The following is a 22,930-nucleotide window of genomic DNA, read 5'->3' on the forward strand; positions in this document are numbered from 1 at the left end:
TCAACCGAATACTATCTTGTCCATCTATCCTGATCCAGGCCTAGAAGCCTGGGGAGCAAAATGTGTGTGTGTGTGTGTGTGTTTGAGTGTGTGTTTGTGTGTGTGTGATGTGTGTGTGGGTGTATATATGTGTGCGTGAGTGTGTATGTGTGTATGTGTGTATGTGTGTGTATGCGTGTGTATGTGTGTGTATGCGTGTGTGTGTATGTGTGTGTATGAGTGTGTATGTGTGTGTGTATGTGTGTGTGTGAGTGTGTATGTGTGTATGTGAGTGTGTGTGTGTGTGTGTGTATAGGGGGATTTCATAAACAGTTCCAAACATGTACTGCGTGTCAAACAAGGATGCTGTTTCTGACTGTCCTTCACATGCTGAGAATATAGGCACCCTTTATGATGGCCAAACACTAGCCGGTTCTCAGAGTTCAGAGCCTAGTGATAGTTAAGTGGTCCACATCGCTAGGCAGCAGCAGATCCAGGCCCGAATCCAGTCCCTCTTCAGTGTCTCTAACGGATTTCTACGCTCTGACATTATTCTTTGGATCTGAAAGTCACCTCATGGCTCAAGTCACCTCCTCATGTGGGAGGTTCAACTGGAAGTGCTGTTGGGAAACGATTGGCTCCCTAGGGCACTAACCTCATCAATGAGCCAATCCATTGATGAGCTTGAGCCAAACAGGTTGTTGGGAAGCAGAGACTACTGAGTCTTTCTCTGCTTCCTGGACCACAACTGCCATGATGCTCAACCTCACTGCAGGCTCAGAGCAGCGGAGTCAGAGAGAACCAAATCAAAAACCTCTCATTCAGGGTTGGGGATTTAGTTCAGTGGTAGAGCGCTTGCCTAGCAAGCACAAGAGCACAAGGCCCTGGGTTCGGTCCCCAGCTCCGAAAAAAAGAAAAAAGAAAAGAAAAGAAAACAAAACAAAACAAAAAAACAAAACCTCTCATTCAGATTGTTTTCTCCTGGTACTTTCTTCCAGGGGTGGAAATCAGCATACTGGATCATTATGGAAATTCTTTCTCTCCCATCAGGTGGCAGCGGCACACGCCTTTAATCGCAGCACTTGGGAGGCAGAGGCAGGTAGATCTCTGAGTTTGAGGCCAGCCTGGTCTATAGAGTGAGTTCCAGGACAGCCAGGGCTCCACAGAGAAACCCATCTCAAAAAAACAAAAACAAACCAAACAAACAAAAACAAAATTCTCTTCTATAAACTGTGGGCTTGAGGACCCCAAGAGATCCCAGCACGGAGGATAATTTTAAAAAGTGAATTCCCTTCACAACACCAGTAGGAATACAGGAAAGAGAGACAACCCTTTGGGACTCAGACCACAGCACACCACAGAAAGGGACACTGAGCTGCAGAAGTAGGACACTGTGACCACCAGCCTGAAGCAGACAGAGCATCTGGGTCTTGGGTGCTGGGTCTGGGTCTGTTCCTTCAGATTGTAAGAGGGACGAGGGCTTTCATGTCCAGAAGGAGCAGAGACACTGCAGAGAGACAGAGCTCTAGGGAGGTGCCTCTAGTCCTCATCACAGTGGGACCATGAACACTCTCCCACGTGTATGGGAAGGAGTATTTACCTAAGATAGGTACATACATACATACATACATATATACATACATACATAAATACATACATACATACATAAATATATTCATAGAAACATAGATACATACATACATAAATGATAGAAGATAGATGGATGGATGGATAGATAGATAGATAGATAGATAGATAGATAGATAGATAGATAGATAGATAGATAGACAGACAGACCAGCAACAAACAAAACCGGCCATCTTGCAGAACACGGAACCAAGAGTTTATGGTATCAGTTTGGGTCAGGGTTCAGGTTTTGAAAGCACTCACATCTGGGTGTGGCAATGCACACCTTGAATCCCAACACTCAGGAGGCAGAGGCAGGCCAGTGTGATGGACATAGCGAGTTTCAGGCGGGTCACTACCCAGAGAAACCCTGTCTCAGCACAAATGAGCACCCTCACTTCAGGAATCCCCAAGCCAGCCTAGTGACAGGGAAACAGGGACCATGAAGGTCCACTCCCAGCGTGCCTGGCTGAAGCAAACACTCATGTGCTAAGGGCAGGTTCAGCCGTGGGGATGCACACCATGCCCTGAGGAGATGAGCTCAGCGTCCACCCGTGCAGGAGACACAGTGACACTGAGTGACCGCCCCTGATGCTTCCGCTTTTAAACACACATGCTTAATGACAAGGAAGAAGCTAACCCCGCTGCAGGACAAGGGACGTTTGTTAAAAGGAAGGAAAGGGGTGGACATACTAAAGACCTGTGAAGAAAATCAGAATTTCCAAAAAGCAATCATTTAACACAGCAATCGAATGAACTGTCACAAAAGCACATCCAGGATGAGGTGGGGGAGGGTCGGGGGGGGATGGGCAGAAGGATCAGGGTAAGAAGGAAAGAGCGGCAGTAGACGGGCTTAAGGGATGAAGGAGAGAAACCAAGACGGAAGAAAAACATGGAATGGGAAGGAGACGGATAGAGGCTGAAGGAAAACCGCCGGGGGCAGGGACAGCACAACCCGTCAGTTTGTGCACATGTGTTAAGCATACATGTGTGTGTGAAGCTCTAAGCCACTCCAGCTTATGTAAGGGACGGGAGGCTGATGGATGGGTAACCAGATGCTGGACGGACGAGGGTGAAGATGGGCATTAGACGGTGGCGGGCAAGAAAGCAAATGGACATGGTTAGCGCTCAAGAGGATGGCTGGATGGGCAAGTGGATGGGTGAGTGGATGGGCGGGTGGGCGGCTAAGAGGTAAATCGTTGGGGAATGCTAGGCTGATGGATGAGTGACCGGGTGGGTTGGAGAGGTGGAGTGTGTAGACTGAGGAAGTTTGCTTATGCCTCAGAGAGGGGAGCAGACAGGCCAGGAGATTGAGGGGAAAGTGGGTGGCGGATGAACTGACCCTCCATGAGTGAGCAGCAGAGGGCTGAAGGGGCGGACGGGGTGGGTAGGTGTTTGGATGATGGAGCCATTGCCACTGACCTGGGCTCTGGCCTTCACGGCATCGTACTCTGCCTTCATCCTCTTCTGGGCCTCTTCATCCACGCTGGGGTCCCCGATCCTGCTGAACAGGGAGCCCGCCTCCTCCAGCAGCCTGTCCAGGAGCACAGCCTGATTGTCCACATTGTGCAGCAGCACCTGGGCGTGGCTCAGCTGCCACTGCTTCTCCTTCAGGCCCAGCTGCAGCTCCACGGGGGGCTCCAGCGTGACCACCATCTTCTGGAACCAGCGGTAAAACTCGTCCTGGGCCAGCAGGTACTCGCTCCAGTGCAGCCACACCCACTCGATGCGACTGTGGGACAGAGGTGGTGGGACTGAGAGGCCTGCCCGCTGGCTCCTGTCACTGACCCCTCCCAGATTCTAGGAGCTTTGTTCTGGGGACAGGATGTGCTCGATGACACTCCAGACTTTCCTTCTTTCCCATGAGACCTCCTGTCCTGTGAGTAATCTCCCAAATGAGGCCACGCCCAGATCCCATGGGAACCCTCAGCCTCCTGCTAGGGAGATGAAATCCTAGTGGCTCTGAGCCACCAGGACCCTAGATTCCCATTCTGAACGTCCACTGCTACCAGTATACAAATCCTTCACTCCACCCACAGTGGCCCCAGGCCCTTAGAATATGCTGCCCGAAGGCAATTAGGGAAGATTGGGACTTTGCCTAATATTAGGCAGAAAAGAAATATCTATTGGGGGCGGGGTTGGGGATTTGGCTCAGTGGTAGAGCGCTTGCCTAGCAAGCGCAAGGCCCTGGGTTCGGTCCCCAGCTCAAAAAAAAAAAAAAAAAAAATCAAAAATCTATGGGTCAATTAGTGGCTACCAGCTAGGGATGGGGGATGAAGGACCTGGGTGAATTCTCAGGGTAGGGCAGCCCTGCCCCTTCATCTGCCTTAGTTTCCACCTCTCTAGTGTGGAGATGGCTCTATCCTGGCAGCTGGCATCGAGACATTTGTCTGCAATGTTGGATGGCAGGGTTTAGAAGGCAGAAAGCTCTGATCTCTCATGCACTACCATGCTCAGATTTACAAGAGCTCTGGGGATCCGAACTCAGGACCTCATACTTGCGCGGCAAGCACTTTACCCACTGAGACATCTTCTTAGTCAGGGCCAGGCCTTCTTATGTCTGCCTTTACAAAGAGGACACATCCAGGAGCCTATTAGGACTGTGGGTGCAACAAACTGAGTTTGCAGCGGCCACCCTCTGTCACCATTATGCTTGTCTCTTTTGAGAAAGAGGCGCTGGCCCAAATCCAAAGAGGACATGCTGTTCCCAGGACCCCTGAGTCTGGAGAACAGTCACTCAGCCAGGGGTCCCAAGGTGATGTGGCGGTGAGGTCCCCTGACTGTCCCTACCTGTGGCAGTGAGTCATGTAGGTGACCGTCTCCTCCCACTGAGACTTGATATCCCTCAGCCGGGCCAGGATCTCAGGTTTCTGGCCCTCCTGGCAAGTTGCCAAGAGGGCCTCAGCTGCCCGCAGGACCAGTTCGACCTTCATGCATCCCTCAGGCTCCAGCTGACAGATTTTCTGTGGGTACAACAGCACAGTTTCCCAGGGTCAGACGTGGCACCACCGGGCACAGATAATGGACCGGCACCAAGAGCTGGATTTTGAGGCCAGAGTTGCTACAACTTAGCCTGAGGCCTTACACCCCTCTGATGTGCCCCTGAGGAAGCCGCTGAGGGCTTTGGGAAAAGAGAGGGGACTCTGGATGTTATTCTTGTTCTTGACCACTGAGCTGAGCCCAGCTTCTAACTCAGACAAAGCTTGCTCTCTCCCGGGGTGAGCCTTTCTTAACCTGTACGATGGTACGAGCAGGCCAACCTCTCAGATTTTACTCAGAAGAAAACACATGTAGGCAGTGTACATCACCGTGGCCATGAAGTGACACCCTCATGTCTGATGTCAGAGGCCATTTCAGTCCCTACCCAGTCAAGGCTCAAAAGTGGTCACACTGCTTTGCCCTTACTCCAAGGTCCTGCTCCCGTGCGTGACAGAATCGATCGTACAGTCCATTCCTGAGGGATGTCTCACTCAAGGACACCCCAGAGCCTTGCCTACATCCATCCTATATCTGTCCCTCGCCTGTCTCTCCCAGCCCCTTCCCTCCTTATCTCTCTCTTTTAATGTATTATTTGTGTGCATGTGCATGTGTGTGTTAGTGTGGAGGCATGTGTATCCTAGTACACATGTAAAGGTCAGACGACAACTTTTGGGAATCTGTTCTCTCCTACTGTGGGTCCCGGGAATTAAATTCACGTCATTGGGTTTATGACAGCTTCAGCTCTCAACTTGACATAACCTAGACTCATCCAAGGAATCTCAGCTGAGACATCTCCCAGAGCAGATTGGCCTGCAGCCATGCCTACGAAGGAACTGTCCTGAGTTTCCATTGATGGGGGAGGACGCAGCCCACTGTGGGCGGCACCAATCCCTAAACAGTGGGCCTGAGCTTTAAGAGAGACAGAGAAAGAGAAACAGAGAGCAAAACTGTTCTTCCATGATTGTCCTTCAAGCTCCTGCCGTGGGATCCTGCCTCAACTTCCTTCAGTGGTAGACTGTGACCTGGAAGTCATAAGCCAATCATCCCGTTCCACTCTGAGTAGCTTTTGGTTACGGTGTGTGTTATCACAGTATAAGAAACTGGGACACACAGTAAGCCCTTTTACCCTCCTGATCCACCTCATCAGCCCTGCACCCCATCACCTCCCAGGGCTGCACCCTCTCACAGAGGCTCTGTATCCTCTATCTCCTCTGGCCTTCAGCTTCTCCCAGGATGAGAGAGAAGCATGGCAGGCAGTTAAGCTCGGCTACTGTCACCACAATTGGTTGTCACAGACATAAGCTTAGCATCCTGTCAGGTGACTGGACATATTCCAGGACCATTCATGGACTAAAAAGATCACTCTAGAGTGGCCTTCACCATATAACTCTGTACACCCGACCTGTGACAGGAAGGGAGGTAATGATTACAGGCAACACCAGGGCTGCAGTAAGCCCCATGTTAGCCAGTCGCCTGACCCAACTACACTGGCCACCAGTAACTGTCCACTATTATTACATTGTTTTTTGTAGACAATAGAATCTATTTTATTATCTTTTATTACTGCCTTAGTTTGTCGGCAGCTTCCCCTGGTCTAACCTCAAGATTAGTTGTCAGTTTTCACACCCCTGGGCAGCCTGGTTATCTCTGCTCTTTCTCAGTGGACGGAGAAGGAGCGGCTCCTGACATTCAAGTGTGGCCTTCTGGGAAGGTGTGTGTGACCTTGGGCAGATCACAGGGCTACTCTATGCAGTCCTTTCTCTCCAGGGGTAACAACAATTCCTGCCGTGTCCAACTTACATCCTGTTTTTAACTGTATCAACAGTGCATGCAAGTAAACACTTTGTCAACTGTCGCATACTCAGACCTTCCCCCAACACATGTAAGTAGTCCCCACCCCTTCTTCTTGGCTCCACAGGATAAAAGATAGCCAGGTCGGCAAGAGTCATGATGACAATACGGAGACTTCTCCTCATACATTGCTATAAAGAGTCCCCATGTCACCCATGTCTGTACGGGACAAAGTCGAGTAGAGAGTGGGGAGCATCCTTACGAGAGAGAAGAGGCTCTGTTTGTTCTGTGGGGTGGCAGGATGTGGCAAGTCACCCTCTCTGGGCAGTGGCTGTGTCAGCCTCAGATGAGAACCTTTGTGTCCCATTCAGTAATAATCAGCAACGAGGAAGACAGCAATACCTCCAAGGTAGGACAAAGATGTGAGGGCCATTTGCAGAATGATCTAGAACAGGGGTTCTCAGCCTTCCTAATCTGTGACCCTTTAAGGTAGCTCATCAAGTGACCCCCAGCCATAAAATTATTTTTGTTGCTACTTCATAACTGCAATTTGCTACTGCGATGAAGGTAATGTAAAAATCAGTGGTTTCCGATGGTCTTAGGCGGCCCCTGTGAGAGGGTCATTTCACCCCCAATGGGTTCACAAACCACAGGTTGAGAACCACTGTTCTAGACTGAGCATCCAGCATGCAGGTTGCTGCCTACCACCAGGAACAGGGTCTTACAGCATGGCTGGGTATGACTTTTTTGCCAAGCAGAGATTTGATCTGATTAGTAATAAAATCAGGAGACAGCATCTCTCATGGCCAGATGTATGAAGGAGAGTCCACAGTCCTCACACCTGCAAGGTGGATGTATCGCTCACTCATTGTATAGCTAAGGGTGCTGAGGACCTACGGAAGCCAGAGACAAGAGCAAGCGGGAAGGTCCTAGGTTCCTGAATCCCAGTGGACTCCACTAGCCTTTGCTAACCAAGAGACCCTTTAACTTGGGGAAGAAGTAAGATTCAACCTCCCAGGCCACAGTGGTAAGGTCAAAGTTCTTTTCCCCAAAGTCAACCTCCCTACCCGGTGATCTTGCCTTTGCCCATCTCTCACGGGAGAGTTATAGGCTGGATTTGGGGGATTATGAAAGCACCTGAGACCCTCTGCTCTTCCCAAACATCTAATCTTGATGCTTCTTTGAAAGGTCCCAGAAGAGAGAACACCTAACAACCTCCTTTCCCCAAACTTACAGGCTTGCCCCTGCCCCTCACCAAGTAGGAAGAACTGTTTGCTGTGACCTGAGGGGAGGAGAGGCTGAGGCCACAGCAGAGAAAGCGGGGCCAGGGAGGAAGAGTTGGTCCCTCTTTCTGCCACACCCACTCTGCTGAGGCCTGAGGGCTCCATTCTGTCCACTCAGCATAGGTCCCTCGCCAGCAAGCAGGGATGCCAGGGAAGTCCGACAAGGGGCAGGGCAGGAGTGAGAGCCTCAGCCTGCTGGTTCCAAGCAACTGGTGACAAGAATGGGTGCCAGTTAGATGACAAGACTTAGTCAAGGGCTTCCCCTCCACCCAGCCAACTCTAGCTGACCACCAGTTGGGCATGGCGCCAGACAGTGTGGCCCGTTCTGGGATTCACAGGCAGGACAGACGGAGAGCTACAGACTTGAGAATCACAGACCTTGCTACAAAAGAACCACCTGGGAGATCAAAGAAGGACTGGGGAAATCTAAGAGGGCTTCTTGAAGGAGGCAGCATTGATGTTCACAGGAATGGTGCCCACAACTGGAGAAGGGGGAGGAGTGAAGGTAGAAAAACAAGACATAGCTAGGAATGCTCACACATGGCCCCTGGAAGTCAGACCTCAGCAGTGCAAAGGTGACCTGATCAGGAAGGGGCCTAGAAGCTAGTGAGGAATCTGAGGATGGGGCTCAAGCTCAGGACCAAGAAGGCTGGGACTGGAGAGTGAACAGAGTGAGCTGGGATCTGGGAGTCAGTGACCACAGTATGGCCACATCCCAGTGTCTGAACTACAGGGCAGATGGTCCTCTTTTCACTTCCAGCCTGAGTGCATACACACACAGAAAGACACACATGTACATGCACATTCATACACACACGTATTATATACACACACATGCATACACATACACACATATACACGCAGACACACACATACACATACATTCACACACATGAGAGCACACATACACATATACACATATGCACACACGTATACATACATACAGGGACATACAGACCCACAGATATATACATACACATGCACACAGATACATACATAAACATACAGACAAACATATACACATGCACATATACACACATAGAGAGACATACATACAGACAGACAAATAGATCCTTACATAGACATATACGCACATGCCACACACAGACACATACATACATACATGCACAGAGACATACGCATACAAACATATAGACTGACAGATATACACATGCACATATACACACATGCACACAGACCCCTACATACACACATATTCATACATACAGAGACATACTTACACACAGACACATACATACACACATATATACATATACATGCATGTACAGACACACATAGACACATACGTATACACAGAGACATACACAAATATACAGACAGACAGAAATACATACTCACATATACACAAATACAATACATACACATGCACACACACAGATATATACATACATACGCACATAGACATACACTCAGAGACACACACATACAGACATACACATGCTCACATAAACACACACATACATATATACACAGATACATACACACACATACATACATACATACACCCAGACACACACACAGACATATATATGTACTCAGACACATACACACACACAGTCATACACACACATTAACACTCAAAGTACAGACAACAGACACACATATATTCACATACATTCACACACACTCACAGACACACATGTGCACACAGACATAGACACCTATACACAGTGATACACACAAACACACAGATCCACACATGCACACACAGACATACACACCAGCCTGGCCAACAGCTCCTCCTATGTCCCTCTCAGCCCTCGCTCACAACTCTGACAGGTGCAAGGTTTCAGGTGACAGCTGAGGGAAGCACTGGAGGACAGTGATGCTGAGGAAAGGAAGAATTGTTGGCAGCAATACAGCAATGGTCGGGGGGGCCCGGAAGCTAGTAGGGTCGGAAAGGACTGGCTACTTCTCATTTCACATGCTCACTCACAGCAAGCTGATGGGTATTCTGAGGAGAAGCAGTCCGTGGGCTAAGGCTTAGAGACAGGAAATGGAGGAGGAGTATGGAGCTAGTGAGGGGTGACAATGGGGGAGGGAGGTCATAGATATGAAGGACTTCTGACACAGACGAAGCTTAGTTCTGTAGACCGGAAACCATGGCAAGTTTTAGAGGAAAACAACAAAGACTCTTTGGATGGTCAATCTCCTCTGCCAACTTGACTGGATTGAAGTCACCTGGAGACTGGCACAGCACACCTCTGGATGCGTCTGTCACCAAACCAACATGTGTGTCCTGGGAAGCCAGAGGGTCAGATCTCCTGGAGCTTCCCAACTCGGGTGCTGGGAACTGAACTTGGGTCCTCTAAAAGAACAGCAAGTACCTGTAACTGCTGAGCCATCTCTCCAAAGTCCTCTCACCTCTTAAAATAATTTTTTGTTTGTTTGTTTGTTTGTCTGTCTGTCAGTTTTTTTCAAGACAAAGTTTCTCTGTGTAGCCCTGGCTGTCCTGGAACTCACTATGTAGACCAGGCTGGCCTCGAACTCACAGATTATCCACCTACCTCTGCCTCCTGAGAGCTGGGATTAAAAGCTGTGCTACTTATCTTACTTATGTATCTCTCTCTCTCTCTCTCTCTCTCTCTCTCTCTCTCTCTCTCTCTCTCTCTCTCTCTGTGTGTGTGTGTGTGTGTGTGTGTGTGTGTGTGTGTGTGAGAGCACAAGTGCCTGCAGAGACCAAAATACATACAAGAGAACCCTTACAGCTAGCGTTTCAGGCGGTTGTGAGCTAGCAGACCTGACTGCTGGGAACTTAATTCTAACCCTCTGCAAGGGTCAGACGCATCTCTCCCACCTTGAACCAGAGCATTTTAACCCTCCCCACTGAAGGAAGTAGCAGCAGAAGCCTTAGATTCAAGGAGCACAGATGCCCACCCTGGGACGGAAGGGACAGAATGCAGTCTCTGTTCCTTGTGACCAAAGTATGAATGAGTAGCAGGGTCATCTTGTGGAACTTTCTGGAAAATCAGAACTTCAGCCTTAGCCCCAGACCACCTGATTAAATACACATTTAAACAAAATGACCAGGACATCTGAACACAGGTCAGAGTGTGAATAACTCATTGGTCCCTCAGATTGGGGGGGGGGTGCGGACGCCTCAGTGCCAACAAAGCCAGACCACTGCCTACCTCTGTCTCTCGCAGCCTCGCCTCCAGGGCCGCTCGGGGCCCCTTCGTGTTGTCATTGACCTGAAGCTGCTCCTGTACCGCCTTCATCCATGCCTGGGCATCCTCCACACTCCTGTCGAAGTCCTCCTGGGGCTGCTGCGTCATGGCGCCTGAATAGCCTGGGAAAAGGCACACAAGGTCAGAGGTTACAGAGAGAGGCCAGGCAGCAGGCACAGCACACCCCCCCTCCCCCGAGACGCTTCCCAGCGTACCAGTGCTCCACTTGGCACAACTGTAAATCCTAAGTTCCCAGAGGCTCTGCTATGGGAACAGTAGGCTGGTAGAGACATCCCCTTGGCGTGTAACCTCTCTGTCCCTTTCCTTACTCTGGGAGCAGGCTGGCTTCCTAGCTGTATTTTCAGGCCCCCTACAGGAGACTTTCAAAGCTCACAGGCAGAGCGTGTGAGAGAAAGTGAGCTTGATTTGAATGAGTCCACGCCCTCGATTGAAGAAGCATTGCCTCTGGCATCAGCCGAACCCACAGAAACCCAGAACACTCCTGAGATTAACCTGGCAAGGAGAGGGCCTTGGGAGCTTGTGGTGGGTGTCCCCACTTCACACCAGCTTGGGCCTCCAGCAGTCCTCATATGTGTCCCTCCATGCTGGGGAGGCGGGGGCTCCCCACAGACACAGGCAATCAGCTGACACAGCCCCTCTGATAAAGCCCACCTGTTCCCCAGTGACACCTGCCATCTGGGCAAACCACCCACCCACTGCAGTCCCCTTGGCTGGGCTGCCGCTCCTAACCTCACCCTGTACAGTGAACCTGTTCACTGTTCTTAAAAGCCCACCATGCTGGGACAAAACTTCTCTGTATTCCGGTGCTACGTGTCAGTTGACGGTGACTAGAGCCTGCTTTGGATTAAGGTTATTTACATCCACATTCCATGTAGAGTAATGAGATTGGGTTTTACTTATCTGCCAGCCTCCCATGATGCCTTGCACAAGAAGCCCGAGGGCACTGGCAGGAGCAGCCCAGAATGGGTGTACACTCACTCCATCCAACACCACCCCCATGCTATTTTCCCATTGTTTTGTTTTATCGAAGTGCTGGGGATAGAACACGAGGTTGTGCTTCTGCTAAGGAAACTCAACCACTGAGTTTCGTCCCGGCCGTGCTATTTAAAATGGCAAAATACTTAGGATGAGAGTGCAAGATAAAACATCTAAAATATCACATGCTTTCTCGTGTCTGTAAAAATGCATTTAATTGTATCACACACACACTACACACACCACACACACACACACCACACTCACCACACACACAGACACACAGCACACACACACACACACCACACACACAGCACAGAGCACACACACACACACACACACACACACACACACACATGCACATCACACATCACATATATACCACACACATGTAATGAAAACAGAGGAGAGACTCTTGGGATGAGGAGAGAAACCACTGAGGGGTGGAGGGGGTAGGGGAGGTGGGAAGGTGGGGAGGTGAGCATGAGAAGGTACAGTGACGTAAGATTCCATATATACCATGGATCGTGAAATCTATCATTCTGTTTGCTAAGTAAAAAAAATCAAGTGAAGTTGCTAACCAATAGGAAACTGGGAGCAACCGCCATGCCCGACCCCAGGGACTTGGTCGCATGTACTGTGTGGTACGTGGCCTGCTTGTGCACAAGGAGACTCCACAGACGCCACAGGAGAATGCAAACCTGCAGGAGCCTGGGAGTGTGAAGGCCGAGGATGTAATACCAAGAACTGAAGCAAGATCACGTATTTAGCAGCTACGACCCTACACCTAATCCCAGCACTCAGGAGGCAGAGGCAGGCGGATCGCTGAGTTCAAGGCTACCCAGGTCTACAAAGTCAGTTCTATGACCAGGACAGGCAGGACAACACAGAGAAACCCTGTCTCCAAAAAAGAAAAGGAAAGAAAAGAAACGGAAAGAAAGAAAGAAAGAAAGAAAGAAAGAAAGAAAGAAAGAAAGAAAGAAAGAAAGAAAGAGAGAGAGAGAGAGAGAAAAGAAAAAAAAGGAGTGGGGGGAAGGAAGGAAAGACCAGACCAGACCAGACCAACAGAGGGCTGGAGGGATAGCTCAGCCATTAAGAGCACTGGCTACTCTTGCAGAGGACTTGGTTTCAGTTCCCAGAGCCCTCCAGTTCGAGGGGTGTCTGAAGCCCTCTTCTGGCCTCCACAGACACTGTATGAGTACACATGGTATACAGACATATATAAAGCAGAAATAAATAAACCTTTAAAAAAAATCAGCTCTAAAAAAAAAAAAAAAAAAAAAAAAAAAAAAAAAAAAGCAAAAACAAAATCCTCTCCACTCAGGTAAAAAGGTTGGGGACTCCCTGTTACTGAGCCCACGTGACTAAGGGTGTATAGAAGTGACCCAGCCCCTCCAGGGCCTCGTTGTCCACACATGTGACCTGAGGCTTCTCCCATGGGAAGAGCCACTGTGGCCTTCGAAGCCACTTGGCTAAGAGCATCCATCCACAGGGGGTTAAGATCACCACTGAGGGGGGTTGGGGATTTAGCTCAGTGGTAGAGCACTTGTCTAGCAAGCGCAAGGCCCTGGGTTCGGTCCCCAGCTCTGAAAAAAAGAACCAAAAAAAAAAAAAAAAAAAAAGATCACCACTGAGGGTCTTTTTCTTCTCTTACTTTTATTTACTTTTTAAACTAGTTACTTATTTTTAATTATGTGTGTGGTGTGTGTATATATGTGTGTGTGTGTGTGTGTGTGTGTGTGTGTGTGTGTGTGTGTGTGTGTACATGTGAATGTGGGTGCCCGTAGAGGGCAGAGGGGTCAGATCCTATGGCGCTGTAGTTACAGGGGTGCTGGGACTCAAACTCAGGTCCTTTGGAAGAGCGGTGCTCATAACCACTGAGCCGTCGTCTCCCTAACACTGTCTTCTTTGTAATCTCACACTCTGTGAAATATTTCAGGAAAGAGCAACCGTTGTTGTTTTACAACTAAAAAAATAACCAAAACCCTTTCCTAGCATGACTAAGTCGCTCCAAAAGCCTTGGCCAGGAATCTGGCTGGCCCCCAATCCCCATGGCACTGGGCGGAGGAATCTGTGGCAGACAAAGAGACAGAGACAAAGGCTATGCCTGCAGTGCAGGCCAATGGGCATAGGTGGGTGGTGGAGGACGGTGGAGGGTGGCGGAGGGCGGTGGGTGGTGGAGGGCAGGCTGCGCACTAGGATTGGCTGCTGCTAATCCAGAGCTCATCCCCAGAGTGTTGTTTTCCTTTTAGAACTGTTCTGACATTTTTCTAGAAACTTAATACGCACCCGCAGCCACTCCCTCAAGTGCTTCTTTTGAAATGTGCCTTCACGTGTGCTAGCCTCCACTCTGGTTCTTTGTGGCTCCAAACTGCTGGGCCTTCTTTAGCTTCCGAGAAGCCTGCTTTTCTGTTTTGCAAAGCCAGGAATGCGGGGACAAGAAAAATCATCCCCATGGCCTCAGAAGACAGGAGTGACCCCTGGGTCTCGAGGAACCCTTTCAAAGGCAGTGCTCTTAGGCAGAAGTGTGATGGTTTAGTGACCTGGTAGTGTGCCTCACAGCAGGCAGGGCTTAGCCCAGCATCAGCTGGCACTCACACGGGCTGGTGTAGCCGCAGGCAGACAGAGTTCAGGGGATCTGAACCTCTTGGGCAAAACCGCCACACCAAGGAATTTCATTAATGCGGCGCCCAGCCCACCTGACACTGCAGCCCCAGCAGTAAACAAACAGACACAGCCTTGGCCAGCGTTCAGGACGGACAGCTGCCCATAAGGACAGCATGTGTGGCTGGGGGAGGGGAAGGTCCTTCTCAAGTGCAAACAAGTTAAGAAAACCAGCCATAATACAGCCGGTTACCAAATACTGAAAACCAAATTTGGGACACACACACACACACACACACACACACACACACACACACCTTTATTAACACAGTAAATCACACGATCTGAACAACCATGGATCTTATAACTCCCGTAAGTCTGAAAGAATATTGAATATAACCGACACTTGGAGACATGTGTGACAGCTGCACCATAAACTAAAAATACACATGACAGAATGCCAGGCCTTGCTAATAGCAGAGGGGCTTTGCTGCTGCCTGTGTAAGCACCAGAAAACCATCAGCTCCGGGTCAAGTAGAGGGGAGCGTGGAGTCAGTTTCCCATCCAAGCTTGTGGGCCCATGAGTTCTATCCAGGGGTCCCCAACACTACACAGACCCCATATGACAGTCTGAAGTCTAGCCGACGGAGAGAGGCAAGAGAGTGTAAAAAGCTGACAGCTGGAAAGTCAAACAAAATACTGGAGAGATTGGCTGAGGGGGTAAGAGCACTTACTGCTCTTGTAGAGGACCCAGGTTTGGTTCCCGGCACCAACTGGCAGCTAGAGACTTGGCGGTTCACAACCATCTGAAACTAGTTCCACCAGATCCAATGTCTTCTAGTCTCTGTGGGCACCAGACATGAACACAGTGCACACACATACATGCAGACAACCACTTGCACACGACCCTTGCTTGTCAATTTGATACATTTGGAAATAACTAAAACCCAAATGGCTGGACACACCCATGAGAGAACTTTTAAGTTGGGAAGACTCACTTGTTCAATCTGGGCCATACCTTCTGCTGGTTACCTACACAAAGGACATGGAAAGGAGGAATCTCTCTCTCTCTCTCTCTCTCTCTCTCTCTCTCTCTCTCTCTCTCTCTCCTCCCCCCCCCCACTTGCCTTCACTCTGACTGGTAAGCCCATTCCTTAGCTAGCATTGGAGTCTTTGGGATTCTAGAATATACTGAGGACCAGCTGAGACATGCAGCCTTATGGACTGAACAACTACTGGATTTTGGACTTTCTGTGGGTAAACAGCGATTGTTGGACTACTTGGACCATAGCCTGTAAGCCACACTAGTAAATCATATATAGATATATATGTATTCCTTATATATATTACATAATATATGCATATATACATACACATATATACATGTACACACATATGTGTATATTCAATTCCCAAGTAGAAATAGTATTTTAAAAGGAAACTATGCTCGCTATAACCTTTTGCACATTTTATGAAGAACTAGACTAGAGGGAGCTTGAAATTTCCCTACATGAAGACAGCAAGCAGAGGGCCACTGAGCACAGACGAGGGAAGCTATGCTGAGCACAGGAGAGGGGTGCTGAGCACAGGAGAGGGGTGCTATGCTGAGCACAGGAGAGGGGTGCTGAGCACAGGATAGAGATATGGAACACAGCACACCCTACACACCTGCACTGACTTTACACACTGTGCCCATAAATGTGGGTATTATTCAGTGCCAATTTAAAAAACATGAAGTTAAATAAAGTTTTAAAAGAATGCTTTCCAGGTTGGGAGAGATGGCTCAGAGGTTAGAGGCACATACTGCTTTTGCAGAGGACCTGAATTCAGTTCTCAGCACCCACGCTGAGTGGTTTACAACCACTGTAACTCCAGTTCCAGGAATCCTATGCTGTCAGCCTCTATGTACACTGTACTCATGTGCACATACCCACAACACACATAATAAAAACAAAATCGTTTTTTTTAAATGCTGTGGAAGATTCTAGTAGATTCCAAAAACATCTTTTTTAAAAAAAGATTAATTAATTTATTATATAAGTACGCTGTAGCTGTCTTCAGACTCACCAGAAGAGGGCATCAGATTCCATTACAGATGGTTGTGAGCCACCATGTGGTTGCTGGGATTTGAACTCAGGACCTGTAGAAGAGCAGTCAGTGCTTCTTAACCCCTGAGCCATCTCTCCAGCCCCAAAAATATCTTAAGTAAATCTATTACATGCGCTTTTGCTGTCAAAATTAATAAACATCCCTTTCTTCTATTTTCTTTTTACTGCTTTTCCTGATCTATACTTGTGACTTAGGTGTCCTTTGAACAGTTTACTGAGAGGTAATTAAACATTTCCTTTTGGGGCTGGAGAGATGGCCCAGTGGTTAAGAGCACTGTCTACTCTTCCAGAGGTCCTGAGTTCAATTCCTAGCAACCACGTGGTGACTCACAACCATTCGTGATGGGATCTGATGCCCTCTTCTGGTGTGTCTGAAGACAGCGACAGTGTACTCACATACATACATACATACAGAAACAAATAAATTAAAAAAAAATTTCCCTTATGGATGGAATGGAGCAAAGGAACCAACGAGTCACCACAGGACAAAAGGGACCCAGAGAGAAGGAGATGGTGACACCATCAGACCTGGCAAGGAGGTGACAAGCCCTGCAACCCAAAGGAGACACTGTAATTACAGGAGGCCTCACCCAGCAGAACAGGCTACTGGGGCAAACTCCAGCCTTCTCTTGGCTTAGCCCAGGCAGAAGCTAACACACGGGAGCCTGGGCAGTGCATCTCTCAGGGGTGGCTCCCCCATTACTGTGCTGGGTACTTTTATGTCAACTTGACACAGCTAGAGTTTTCTGAAATGAGGGAAACTCAATTGAAAACAAGAACAACCCTCTCTAAGGTCCAGGTATAGGGCAGTTTCTTAATTAGTGCTTGATGGGGGAGGGCCCAACCCACTGTGGGTGGTGTCATCCTTAAACTGGTGGTCCTGGGCTCTATAAGAAAGCAGGCTGAGCAAGCCATGGAAAGCAAGTCAGCACCCCTCCATGGCCTCTGGATCAGCTCCTGTCTTCAGGACCCTGCCCTATTTGAGTTTCTGTCCTGGCTTCCTTTAATGATGGAGCACAGTAAACCAAAAACTAAGCCCTTTCCTCCCCACTCGCCTTTGGTCATGGCGTCTCATCACAGAAACAGAAACCCTAAGACAGTGGCGTAGGCACAGATGGGGTGGGGAGAGGCAGATGGGAGGGGATTGGGTTAGAGCAAAGCACAGTGTCCATTGGAAGGCTCCCTGTACCCTTGACTATCTCCAAGAGCAAAAGGCCGAGCTAGTCTTGCAGGAAGGGCAGGCTTGGCTCCAAGTCCTCTGTCCCGGGGTCAGTTAGACCTCCCTCCCCTCCCTTCCTTCTTGCAAGCTGATGTGACAGGTGAGAGTCCCTATTGGCTCTGTAGCACCATTGCTAAAGCACCGTGCCCCTAGCCTCAGTCCCTCTGTGCTGGTTAGTTATTTTTTTATTTGTTTGGTTAGTTTGGGATTTCTGTCTTGTTTTTTTTTTTGTTTGTTTGTTTGTTTTTTTTCCGGAGCTGAGGACTGAACCCAGGGCCTTGCACTTGCTAGGCAAGCGCTCTACCACTGAGCTAAATCCCCAACCCCTGTCTTGTTTTGACAACTGGGAAGAGGGAACCTCATGTGAGAAAAATGACTCCATCCGATTGACTGGTAGACAAATCTGAAAGACATTTTCTTGATTAATAATTGATATAGGAGAGTCCACCCTGGTCAGGTGGTCTTGCATGGTATAAGAAAGCAGGCCGAGCAAGTCAGGAGGAGCAAGCCAGTGAGCAGTACTCCTCCATGGCCTCTGCTTCAGTTCCTGCCTCTAGTTCCTATCCTAACTTCTTTCCTTCATGATGGATTATAACCTGTGAGTGAAATAAACCCCTTTCTCCCCAAATTGCCTTTGGTCATGGTGTTTATCACAGCAATCAAAAGCAAACTAAGACAGTCACACATGCACACACACACACACACACACACATGCATACACATACCTACCTAATGTCCCTTTCTAAAGTTCACTGGCATAACCTACAGCACTGCTTGTCCTCCAGAGATGCAGGGCTCATGGAAACCTGCTCAGAATTGAACCATAGTGTGTTGAGGATACACCTAACCCATGACCACACCCCCTCAAATAAAGCAAGGGGCAAAGTCAGGCTCTCAAAGTAAAGCACGGTCCGGCATTATCGGGCTTATTCTGCAGTGAAGGAAGCATAGTCGGAGAGGCATAGACCCAGCCCGGAAGTGGTGAGTCCAGCTTCATGGTGGTTACAGTTGCAGCCAGCACTTCCGGGACATCCTTCAGGTGCCTGGCTACATAGCGGCAGTTCCCAGCCTGAGGGTCATGACCCCTCAGGAACCACTGGAAAGCATAGAGTTACAATTCGCAACAGTTGCAAAATTGCAGTTACAAAGTAGCCATGAAAATAATTTCATGGTGGAGGTGGGGGGTGGAGGGGTGGGGGTGGGGGGACAATGACGATAGCATGAGAAACTGTATTAAAGGGTCGCAGCCTCAGGAAGATTGAGAAACACTGCTCTAAAAGAAGGGTTTGTAGTTATTCAATTATTACAGACTATTACACAGATTTCCCACAGGCACGGACTATTCTCCTTAAGAAAACTGGGGTTCATGAGTACTAAGAACTGTGCAAGTAACACAGACAGGACTTGAACCCAGGACAGCACGGATCTAAGCCCTTTGTTTTTAGCCCTGAGTGCTACACAACTTGCCTGCCTCTGCCTGTGCTGGGGCCCCGTCGAGAGCAGCCAAGTGATGTGGGGAGCTGGGGCAGCCAGCCCTCTGTGATCTATCTTCAGAGACCTGGGTCTCAGCTCAAAAACCTAGAGTTTGGGACTCGCTCCATGAGGACAGCCAGGCCCCCTCAGATTTGTTCCACTGGATGTGTTCACTCTTGTGTCCTCCCATCTGGCCTACTGGCACTTCGTTCAGGCACCCAGAAGGTGTGGAGAGATCATGACCAAGGAGAGCTAAGGTCCTGCGGTGGCTTTCTGAGCGGTTACTTTGTAGTGTCCCTGCCCAGTCACCCTAGCTGGCCCACCACAAACTGATCCTGAGTCCTAGGGGGCATGCTCCCTGGGCTGTGACTCACCAGCCCCGGCAGTGACTCAGTCCTTCCTGCCACACATGGTTCCCCACCCTTCGATTCTCCTTCCCTCTGCCCTGGAATACACAGATAGAATTTAATTATCTGAACCGCAGCTGGTTTTAATCCCAAAGCTTCTCCAAGCATGCTGTGGGAAGGTTCCGAGCTAAGGGGGACGTTGGAGGATGAGGCGGAGAGATCACTGCCCTGAGTGCCCTGGGCCTCTCTCTCATTGTGTTTACAGAAGGTGATTCTAGGAATGGAGCATAAAAAAGGAGGACAAGGACTCCCGGAAGGAGAGCATGAACCGGTTGTTGAACCAGGCACCTGCATTCTGCCCTGTTAACCTTACATCCCTCCAGGGCAGCAGAATCTAAAGTATGGAATGTTTTATCACACTTTGAAGGTAACAAAACAGTAGCAAACAGGCTCAGGGACGGAGCAAAACGCACACAAGCTCTGGGCAGGCCAGGTTCCACTGGCACTTTGTTCAAGTAGCTGGGAGGTCGGTCCTGTGTGACCATGGCTTCCAGATCCATTGATGCAGCCATCAAAGAAAAGGTCTCACTACGAACCCTTGGTTGGTCTAGAACTTACTATGTAGACTAGACTGGCCTTGAACACAGATATCCTGCTTCTGCCTCGTGCCAGCTAGAATGAAATGTCTCATCCCTGGTCTTGGTTTTCTGCTGTTGCTGTGGTTTGAAGCTGCAGTTGAGCTGGGCACAATAGTATATACTTGTAATCCCAACTCTTCGGAGACGCAGGCAGGAAGCTCAGGAGTTCAATGTCATCCTCAGCTACAAAGCAAGTTTGAGGCCAGCCTGGGCTACACAAAGCCCTCTGCCAGCACCTCTCCATCACCACCACTGCCAATGATAGAACTCTTGCATTTCTCAGCTAGCACACTCCTGCAATCCCAGCACACAGGCAGTTAAGGCAGGAAGATTGCTACGAGTTTCAGGCTATCCTGGGCTACAGAGTGTATTTTAGGTCAGCCTGTGCTGCATAACAAGACCTTGTCTTGGTGTGTGTGTTTGTGTGTGTGTGTGTGTGTGTGTGTGTGTGTGTGTGTGTGTCCTTAACATTACAGGCATTTTCTAGTCATTTCCTGAGAAATACAATATATCAACTACAGAGAGCACATTGGTTGATTTTGTGGTGGGTGTACACAGGAGCACACGCACACAGGTTCTGTGGAAATGCTATGCCAATAGTGGGGTCCAACACATTTTATATAAGAAACTTGAGCATGGATGAATTCTGGATCCACTGGTTGGGAGGCAGGGTCCTAGAACCACCGGGATGCTGAGATGTGACTGTCAATGGTTATAGGAGAAGCCCTGCTCCAGAAGAGAGCTATAAGGCTCACTTCAGGTAAAGCCACTGAGAATACAGGCCAGCAATTGCTTTCAATAAAGCACTCTGGGTGTCTTGAGATCAGCCTTCCATCACAGACAGACAGTCCTTAGCCGTGAAAACTGACTACTGCTGGGTTCACAATAGCATCTCCAAGGAGCTGTCCCAAGCTCTCTCTCCTTAGGCCTAGGCTGGAGGACACCAAGATCCCTCTTGGGAAACTCTGCATTGGCAACTCAAAGGCATGGGCTGCTTTGGGCAGCCAGATGGTGCCAGATGGGGCTCCAAGGCTTTACTAGAGCTCTGTGAATTTGTGCGATTAGCACAGGAGGACTGCCAATCACAGGGGTCCCTAGGGGTTTCCTGCACACAGGGCCAGTTGCCGACAGAGAGTGGGCAGAGGTGGTCTGCAGACATGGGACTGGCTGTCTGCTGTAGGCAGATCAAGCTGAGGTGGGTGTTGGGACCATTGGGACCTGGCTGAGATGTGCAATACCCCATCCGAGGCTGATGCCAGCCACTCAACACAGCTGGGCTTTTTAGAGGACGTGTTAAGTATTTCACAATGAAAGTGGTAATGCACATGCATGTGCACACACACACACACACACACACACACACACACACCGCTCTAAAGACCAATTAGACTAGTGCTCCTACCCTCTAGAAGCCTCTGGAAGTCCTTCTGAACCAAATGGCCAGGACTTATCCATCAGTTTCTAAAACAGTGAGACAGGAGCTAGAACGATGACTCAGCAGTTAGCACGGCCAGCTCTTGCAGACTGACTTGAGTTAGATTCCCAGCACCCACATGGACTCACAAGCTTCTGTAAGCCCAGTTCTGGGGAACCAGATGCCCTCTTCTGGCCTCTGGAGGCACTGCATGCACAGACATAATATACCCATGCAGGCAAAATATATCTATATGGTGGCCATATATGCACATAAATGAATCCAGAGGTCAAAGGTCAGGCTTAGTGTTCTTCAAGAGCCATCTCTTTACTTGGTTTTTGAGAATAGAATCTTTCACTGGCCTGGAACTTGGTTGAATTTTTTGCTTTGTCTGTGGAGAGTACTACGGGGGGTGGGGGGGGTGACAAGAGAGAGTGTGTGTGTACATATGTCGATGTTTCTGATATGTATGGAGGCCAGGAGACAACCTTGGTACTAACCCTCTGAGGTTGTGTTTGCAGGCATTGGCCTGGACTTCTCCAAGGACGTCAGACTGGCTGGCCAGCGAGACCTGGAATCTGCCTGTCTCTACCTCCCCTCTGCTGGGTTTACAAGCCTTTGCCAGGCTCTGTCAGCCATAGATGTTCACATCTAACTACTAATGAGCATTTCAGGGTGGTCAGGCTCCAGGAGGGCAGGGCTCATTCCAGCTGTGTGCACATATGTGGGGTGAGGGACTAAGAACAGAAAGAGAACTCAATCACAGTCCACCGTGGCTCCCTGCACTCTGTCCTCCATCTCCCCAGAGGCACCTGAGGAGCTGGCTGCTCTCCCAGATGGCAGGGCTCCCTGATGTCACCTCCCTATGGCAAACAGCTCTCCCATACCTAGACCTCCAGAACTCTTTAAACTCCAGGTCCTATGGAGCCTCTGCCCGCATTAAGCTGTCTTTCCCATCCCTGTGGAGCTCAGTAATTATTCTGAGGAGAGTGTACCAACAGAGTCCCATGTGGGAAGTTTGGTCAGGGGCACAGACAAGGCCAGAAACCTTTACTTAGGGTACCACCCAGAGCCATTCTCACAGTATGGGAAGAAGAGAATTCTGGGAAGGCAGATCTGCCCTGCCTACACCTCAGTGGGGAGTATAACCCGCACATGTCCAAGCACTTGCAGAATGACTATTCAAGGGCCTGCCCGGCTTGGAGGATGGTTCTCCAGCCCCCACCCCACCTCTTCCCCACAGCCGGAAACCCTCCCTGTGAAGACCTGATTCAACAAGGAGGAG

General features: G+C 49.3%; 1 protein-coding gene across 2 annotated transcripts in view; it reads right to left on the bottom strand.

Moving 5' to 3' along the window:
• Positions 1 to 22,930, bottom strand: part of Syne3 (spectrin repeat containing nuclear envelope family member 3) — an 83,340-nt gene that overhangs the window by 37,141 nt on the left and 23,269 nt on the right. The window contains exons 2-4 of one of the 2 annotated variants that reach the window (XM_032908332.1): positions 10,811 to 10,968; positions 4,396 to 4,568; positions 3,028 to 3,337 (exon numbers count right to left, since the gene is read on the bottom strand). In XM_032908332.1, coding sequence (XP_032764223.1) covers positions 3,028 to 3,337; positions 4,396 to 4,568; positions 10,811 to 10,954 — 627 coding nt within the window. In that variant the 5' untranslated portion in view covers positions 10,955 to 10,968. Of the gene's footprint in view, positions 1 to 3,027; positions 3,338 to 4,395; positions 4,569 to 10,810; positions 10,969 to 22,930 lie in introns of those variants that run through there. The other variant, XM_032908334.1, reaches the window with a different exon arrangement.

Source organism: Rattus rattus, chromosome 7 (genome assembly GCF_011064425.1).
Source record: "Rattus rattus isolate New Zealand chromosome 7, Rrattus_CSIRO_v1, whole genome shotgun sequence".
NCBI lineage: Eukaryota > Metazoa > Chordata > Mammalia > Rodentia > Muridae > Rattus > Rattus rattus.